This window comes from Cicer arietinum, chromosome 6, assembly GCF_000331145.2.
Source record: "Cicer arietinum cultivar CDC Frontier isolate Library 1 chromosome 6, Cicar.CDCFrontier_v2.0, whole genome shotgun sequence".
Classification (NCBI taxonomy): domain Eukaryota; kingdom Viridiplantae; phylum Streptophyta; class Magnoliopsida; order Fabales; family Fabaceae; genus Cicer; species Cicer arietinum.
The window spans coordinates 18384560-18392790 of NC_021165.2; the positions used below are offsets into that span (position 1 = coordinate 18384560).

Consider the following 8231-nt stretch of genomic DNA (forward strand, 5'->3'; position numbering starts at 1 on the left):
ACATATACAGATCTTTTTATCTGCCAAATATATATATATATATATATATATATATATATATATATATATATTTTAAATAATTATTATTTGATGCATCAGTATTGTTACTTTAATATAAAAATTAATGTTTTTTAAAATATGTGAAGGGATTAACATATACCAAATTGGATCATCTACACCATTTCCCCCTTTAAGCTCTCTCCATCTCTCTTATCAATCCTTTTTCTCTTTCTTACCTTTTTTTCTTTAATATTTTCTAAAAGAACTTATTAGAGAGAGTGTAGAGGATTCAAATATAAAATATACTAGTACTACCAACATTCCATTGGTTTGAATAGACTCGGATCCCTTAACCAAGGCATCATCAGGTTTGAACCTTCTGGGCTGAATAAATGTGGTCGGAAGGGGAGCCTCTACTATAGGTGATCACTAGCCACATTCTCCAGCGGAAATTAGTCATTGATGGTGGATACTTTACATCAATACCCAAAAATAATTTGAGCCATTAACTACACTATTTATAAGCATTTTAAAGTAATAAGCTTTGTTGTTATGTTATTTTGATTTTAATACTCGTGTCCGCAGTTGAGGTTGGGGAGAGCAAAGATGGTGAAGATTTGTTGCATTGGAGCTGGGTATGTTGGTGGTCCAACAATGGCTGTGATTGCCTTAAAGTGTCCTGATATTGAAGTAACTGTGGTCGATATTTCAACGCAGCGAATCAACGGTTGGAACAGTGAGCACCTACCTATCTACGAGCCAGGCCTTGAAGAAGTGGTGAAGGAGTGCAGGGGAAGGAACCTTTTCTTCAGCACTGATGTGGAGAAACATGTTGCACAGGCTGATATAATCTTTGTCTCTGTCAACACCCCGACAAAAACTCACGGTCTTGGAGCTGGCAAAGCTGCTGATTTAACATACTGGGAGAGTGCTGCTAGAATGATTGCTGATGTTTCTAAGTCGGACAAAATTGTGGTTGAAAAATCAACTGTACCTGTTAAAACTGCTGAAGCAATTGAGAGGATTCTAACTCATAGTAGGAAAGGCATCAATTTTACTATTTTGTCAAACCCTGAATTTCTTGCAGAAGGTACAGCAATGAAAGACCTTTTCAATCCGGATCGTGTCCTTATTGGAGGTAGGGAAACCCCAGAAGGGCAAAAGGCTATAGAAACTCTGAGAGATGTTTATGCTAATTGGGTCCCTATGGAGAGAATCATTTGCACCAATTTGTGGTCTGCGGAACTCTCTAAGCTTGCCGCTAATGCCTTTTTGGCACAGAGAATATCTTCTGTGAATGCCATGTCAGCATTATGCGAGGCAACTGGTGCTGATGTCTCCGAGGTATCGCACTCAGTTGGAACAGACTCAAGGATCGGACCTAAGTTCTTGAATGCTAGTGTTGGTTTTGGTGGCTCTTGCTTTCAGAAAGATATATTAAACTTGGTCTATATTTGTGAATGTAATGGCCTTCCTGAGGTAGCAAATTACTGGAAGCAGGTGATTAAGGTGAACGATTATCAGAAAAGTCGGTTCGTGAACCGAGTTGTTTCGTCAATGTTCAACACAGTTTCATCTAAGAAAATTGCTATTCTTGGTTTTGCTTTCAAGAAGGACACAGGCGATACAAGGGAAACACCGGCTATCGATGTGTGCAAGGGTTTGTTGGGAGATAGGGCAAGGTTGAGCATATACGATCCTCAAGTTACTGAAGAGCAGATCATGAAGGATCTTTCAATGAGGAAGTTTGATAAGGACCACCCTGCTCATCTTCAACCACCAAGTCCAACTTCAATAAAGCAAGTTTCTGTGGTTTGGGATGCTTATGAGGCAGTGAAAGATGCACATGGTGTTTGCATTATGACTGAGTGGGACGAGTTTAAGAAGCTTGATTACCAAAAGGTTTACGACAGCATGCAGAAGCCATCATTTGTATTTGATGGTAGGAATGTTGTGGATGTTGATATGCTAAGGAAAATTGGATTTATAGTTTATTCTATTGGTAAGCCACTAGATCCATGGCTCAGGGACATGCCTGCAGTTGCTTAGAAGGAAACATCAGTCTCGAGACAATGCCTCCTTATTCTTTCTTATTCTTACCATTACATTTATCATGTTCTTATGTCTCTTTACATTAGTTCTGTTTTATCAGATCTTTTGGCATATTAGTTATAAATTTTGTTTCTTTAGCTACCTAAAATTCCAATATCCTAACATCCAGTTCTATGTAATAAATAACATATCACTAAAGGGATTCTATACAATGGACAGCATTTCTTTTATTTTTATTGGATTTGATCATTGCTATACTAGCATTACTGGGAAGGATTTTTTTTTATACTATCATTTAGTAATATCTTGAAAACCGTGAAAGAATTTTAACTTTTACGAGTTTAGTTTTTAGAATAACTAAATAGACACCCACATACCAACTTGTTTGAGTTTTATTAAGAGTCTTACATTGAATGAGAGAAGGTACGATAAAATGTTTATAAGTAGTGGGTAGTCCTCTCTCTATAGGTCGGTTTTGTGAAAATTGTGAAGGGTCTATCCAAATTCTAAGATAATATTAGAGCTTATCCAAGATCTATTGAGTCACATGCTATTAGGTCCCCGTTACTGGGTGGGTCACTTCCAGATGTCTAGGACGTAACTTAACCTTTGAAGTCGGTTTTGTGGAGGTTATTAAAGGTTCAACCTAAATTCTAAGAAGACTAAACCAAACTAAACCAATCAAGTTCAATATCTATTGATTCAGGTATTAGTTTTACATCATTCAAAATCAATCACCTAACCAAACCATTATATTTTATAATTATATCTTTTATTCCACTCTATATTAGTATATTTATCTTTAAAAATTATATTATGTTACATTCATATAGTTTTTTATAATTATATTTTTTTTATTGTAGCTTATATGTTTATTTTAATTGTATAAAAAGTTTATAATGTTAAAATAAAAGTTAATTTATTTTAATTTAAAAAAAATATCAATCCGACAAAACCAAATCAAATTATTCAATTTTTCATCGATTTAGTTTAGTTTAGATTAATTTTCTACCAAAAACCGAACCAAACCTATGATACACCATATTTTCAAGTTTTAACTCTAAGCAATTAAGCTAAAGGTCCCGTCAAAAAGAAAATCAATTAGCAATTAATCACATATCGCATCACTGTATCATTTATGAAAATGAAGACCTAAGTGTTGTGGTGGTAGATGCTGGAGTGGGTAAGAATCCATATTGCACATTAGGCAAGCAAAGCACATCTCTACAATAGTGGGTTGACCTGTGATCTTAATGAAAGCAAAGGCCACCCAAATTAGTGTGAGCTTAGGCGAATAATTAATTATGAGATAAATCTTCTATCTATAAGTTTTTAAATCAAGGAATTCCCACGAGCACGAGTAGTAATTAGTCTAGCGAAATTAACTGAAATTTATGTAAAAAATTTAATATTTTTGTAACATATTTTTTTATATATTAGGTAAAAACTAATCTGTCGAAATAAGTAAAATTTATTTAAGAGATTTGATTTTTCACTAACATGTATTTTTATGAGTTAATTTGAAATCAAACCCATAGTTAAAAGGTTAAGAGATACAAATGTCTTCCACCTATTTGAGATCATATTAATTATATATGTATAAGTTTTGTTCAAGAATTCAAGTCCTCCAAAGCGAGAAATTTATGTTAGAGTGTAAAATAAATATAATGAACCATTGACTATTAATCAACAAATTAAAGATATATATCACAAGTAGTATTAACAAATCAAGAATTTCTTGAATTAACGATCATTAATTAATTGTTATTTTACACTTTACTCACATATTTGAAATAATGAGGACATAAGCTCATAAAAAGGTAACACAAAGCAACTAAACGAGGGGACGAAACCCCAACTACATCACCAAGAAGCAAGCGTAATAGTGGCAGCACAGTTGTTCAAAATAGCTAAACTAGTGCCTTCCATAGACCCAATGTTGTCAAAACTAATAACACATACGTTGGCTTCATGATAAGTGTGACACACCTTCACTCCCATTCAAGCTCAAGAAGCTATTGAATCTTCTCCACAAGAGGACAACTTGGAACACTACCTAAGCCTTTACTAGTAATTTTGCATGTGATTAGTCATTAAAAAAAATGACTGAGCTTGTGTAACATTGCATATTTTTCTATTCCTCCACATCCAAAGATAATGATTAACCATTGCCAAAAATGCACTCCAATCTACACCAAGATTATGACTTGCATGAAAACATATATTAAGATCAATCCAATAAGAGATTTTTATTAAGAAAAATTGTTACCTATGTTCACGAGGAACCTTGTTACACCAAACTGCAGTCTCACAAGACACGAGTAATGGTCTCTCAAACGCATCTTGTACTTCCTCTGAGGTTAGTTTAAGGTGTCTATGCTCGCCGTTTTTTCAATTCTTGAGTTTCAACACATATTGTGCCCATAAAAACTCACATTGTGCCCCTAATAAATTCAACATGTGGTTAGTAAGTTTAACTAGAACTAATTTTATAAAACCAATTAATTTACCAAAAATTATTTTTATCACTGGATAAACAAATACACAATATTCGTTATAAATTGTTGAATTGCTTGTTTCTTTATGAGCTCACACTCACACGTGTATAGAATCAATATATTTGGTTAGAAATCTGACCTTTTATTGGTGAATGGTTAGAATTCCAAATTCTGTCTCCGTTTCAATATTTCATATTTTAACATTAATAACAGATATTGTAGTTGTAACTTGTAAGCAAAGGATACTCATGTTTCAGTCTTAAATATAAATATACAACTTATTTTCACTTTATTTAACGTCTATACTAATTTTTTTTTCATTTAATGTACATTTAATTTTCCAATACAACTTTTATTCTCACGAAATAAATTTTTATAAAGTACATATTCTAATGGTCATGTTAAGAATATAATAATAAAATTTGGAGCTTTCTAAGATAAATACACTATTTTTAATATATTTTTTGTTTTATAATAGATGGTAAATTTAACTTTAATTAACTCAATGCGAGGTCTAAATATGAACCACGATCAACGTAACACTAAAATTTAAAGACTTCAATATAATTTATTTAACAAATATTTTAAAGACACTTGTTAGTATTTTTTATTATTTTAAAATACATTTATATTCAAGAATTAGTAACACTTACAATGAGAGTCCAAAACTATAAATCTTATATTTAAAATAAAATGAATTAAAAATACAAAATGAATTTAACGCGTCAAAGAATCATTTTTAACTCTTTCTACCGTAAAACCAGACACACACAGTTTTGGTTTTGGATACTTCATTTTTCATGTGCCATATATGGTAGTACTATCCAAAGGCCTAAACTGTAGAGATCTTGAAAAGTATAAAGAAAAATCTTGGCCGTCCAAAAGAACTCCCAATGGTCCTCACACGTATACACGTGTCACCAATGACACATATTTATTTTTATTTATTTTCCTAATTTGAGTAATGAAGTTGCTTTCATGCATGGAATTCTCCTCCAACTACTGCGCCCAACACAAACAAGAGAAAAGAAATAGTCATCACCTCTTATTACTTGAAGCCACCCCAATTGTTCAAAACGAAACTCCTATTCGAGATACACGATACATTAAATATAAATACATCTTTTATATGATATTTTTGAACACTCAATTCCGTTAGTTTCAGAATCCCATATTTAATCCTAACAAATAAAAAAATACCATTTTTATATTTTATATTTTATATTTTATTTTGATATTTTCACAAGGCCATTTAATTAAATAAAAATTTTGATCATTCTATAGGGAACGGAAATGAAGGGGTCTCTCCCCTTTTTGTGGGTCGGATCTTCTCTTGTTGTTGTACTTATACAACTGTCACATCTCATCCTTCTCTTGAACCATTCTCATCATCATAACCTTATTCATTCATTATAGTTAAAGCAATCAACTTTCTTCATCTTCATCTCTTTTTTGTTTTTGTTTTTGTTTTCAACTTCAAATTCATTCATCCATCAGGTATGTGATGATCATATAGTTTAATTTATTTGTTGTGTTATTTATATATATATATATATAGATCAGATTCAATGGAAGATAGAAAGTTTGTGTGCAAATATTGCTTGAAGAGGTTTCCTTGTGGAAAGTCTCTTGGTGGTCACATCAGAACACATATGAGTGAAGAAAGAAACAATGCTGCTGCTTCTGCTTCTGCTTCTGCTTCTGCTTCTGCTTCTGCTGCTGCTTATAGTGACATTTTCAAGTTTGATTGTGTGAAAAAGAAGAGAGATTTAGCTTCTGAAGAAGCTGTTGGTGGTAATGGAAATCCAATTTATGGTCTTAGAGAAAATCCCAAGAAAACAACCAGGTTTGTGCATTCTGCAACAACTTTGGAAAATGAAATGATCAAATTCTGCAAAGAATGTGGAAAAGGGTTTCCTTCATTGAAAGCACTTTGTGGTCACATGGCTTCTCATTCTGAGAAAGAGAAAAAGATTGACAAGGAAAAATTGGTTATTGATACTGATGAATCTGATGATGATGACGACAACGACGACAATACTGATGATGATGATGATACTTGTGATACAACAACAACAATGAATCTAAGGAAATCAAAGAGAATGAGGTTCAAGTCTTTAACTTTTTCTAATCTTCAATCTTCTTCTGTTAATGGTTCTTCATCTGTGTCAGAGGTGGAACAGGAACAAGAAGAGGTTGCTATGTGTTTGATGCTTTTGTCTAAAGATTTTAGCCAAAAGGGTCGTTTTGGTTCTGAGTCTTCTGATAATAACTCTGTTGTTTTAGAGACAAAATCAAAAGCTTCTTCTCATGCTGCTGCTAAGATTGTTATCAGGAAAAATGGCAGTAACAAATTTGTGTCTAATAATGATGTTCATGAGTTTGTGGAGAATAAGAAGAAGGTTGTTAAGGATATGAAGTTAAAGTCTGTTGTTGGAATTGGTGTTTCCAATGATTCAGATTCAAGGAATTTTAGATATAGTTCAAAGATTAAATTTTTGGAATCATCCAATGCTTCAAACTGTGAATTCAAGAGGCCAAAAATGGAAGAAGAAAAATCTGGATTTGATGATTTCAGAAGAAGCAAATGCAATGTAACTATGTTTAAGAAATCAGGGGTAAAGGATTTGGATCATAGTGTTAAGAAAAATGAAAGTACAGCAAGAAAAATTGATTCAAGAAAGAAAGATAACTATGAAGAAGGATTTGGCTTTAAAAACAATGAAAAAAGCAATGAGAATGGTAGAAAAAGTTGGAAATATGAGTGTTTTGATAGTGAAAAAAAAGACAATGATTGTTATGATTATTCAACAAGTGAAGAGAGTGATGAAAACAGTTCAGAAAGTGATTCATTTACTGCTGCAAAGTCTCATCATAACAATAAAGCTGTGAAAAGAAAGAAATCAAGCAAAGGTAAGAAGAAGTTGAAGTCAAAGAAGAGCAAAGAATATGAGTGTCCAATTTGCTACAAAATTTTCAGGTCAGGACAAGCATTAGGAGGACATAAAAGATCACATTTTGTTGGAGGATCTGAAGAGAACACTTTGGTGATTAAACAAGGTGCTCCATGCTTGATTGATCTTAATCTACCTGCTCCTATTGATGAATAAAGAAAAGGGTATTTTTGTTTTTATTTTTATTTTTATTTTTACTTTTACATCATTTTGAAGCATCTTCTACTGAGGTACCTTGATGAATATTTCGAATTTTAAGATTTTTTTGTTGTTGTCATTATCCCATATGATGAAAGCAATTGCAATGTACAGCCAGCCATGTGGGTAAAATGATTTATATTTTGTGTTCTTTAATGCTTTAGTATATCTTTTATTTTGTAGGAAATAGTTGTTTTTAATTACTTTCTTGTTAATAATGGAACATGACAATTTGGTAGTTTTTTCATTAGAGATTTTTGTTTCACACCCTTCATTGATTCAATCAATATTCCAAATGTCTGTATTTACATGTTTTTATTTTTGGGTGATTTTTTAATATTTGAAGAAATGAATTAAATGATTAACTAGTATAAAGTATAAAGTATACTAGTGCTTCATATTGAAGATGAAGTTAGTTCCTCTTTGCAATGCGTGACTAGCTAGCCTTTTGGGACACGTGATTATGAGAAAATGACTAATTCAACATTCAAGTTTCAATGGTTATTATTAACTTTTCATTGCTTTGTAA

The 8231-nt window shown here is 32.2% G+C and overlaps 2 protein-coding genes across 2 annotated transcripts in view; both read left to right on the top strand.

Moving 5' to 3' along the window:
* LOC101490955 (UDP-glucose 6-dehydrogenase 1-like) overlaps nucleotides 1–2288 on the top strand; it is a 3004-nt gene extending 716 nt beyond the window's left edge. Inside the window, exon 2 of the mRNA XM_004505311.4 lies at nucleotides 586–2288. Coding sequence (XP_004505368.1) covers nucleotides 607–2049 — 1443 coding nt within the window. The 5' untranslated portion in view covers nucleotides 586–606 and the 3' untranslated portion in view covers nucleotides 2050–2288. The remainder of the gene's footprint in view (nucleotides 1–585) is intronic.
* A 3292-nt stretch (nucleotides 2289–5580) lies between these two features.
* On the top strand, nucleotides 5581–7949 carry LOC101491470 (uncharacterized). The gene has a single exon (XM_004505313.4). It carries the CDS (start codon nucleotides 6119–6121, stop codon nucleotides 7658–7660), a length of 1542 nt encoding a protein of 513 aa, XP_004505370.1. The 5' UTR covers nucleotides 5581–6118; the 3' UTR covers nucleotides 7661–7949.
* Nucleotides 7950–8231: the final 282 nt, after the last annotated feature.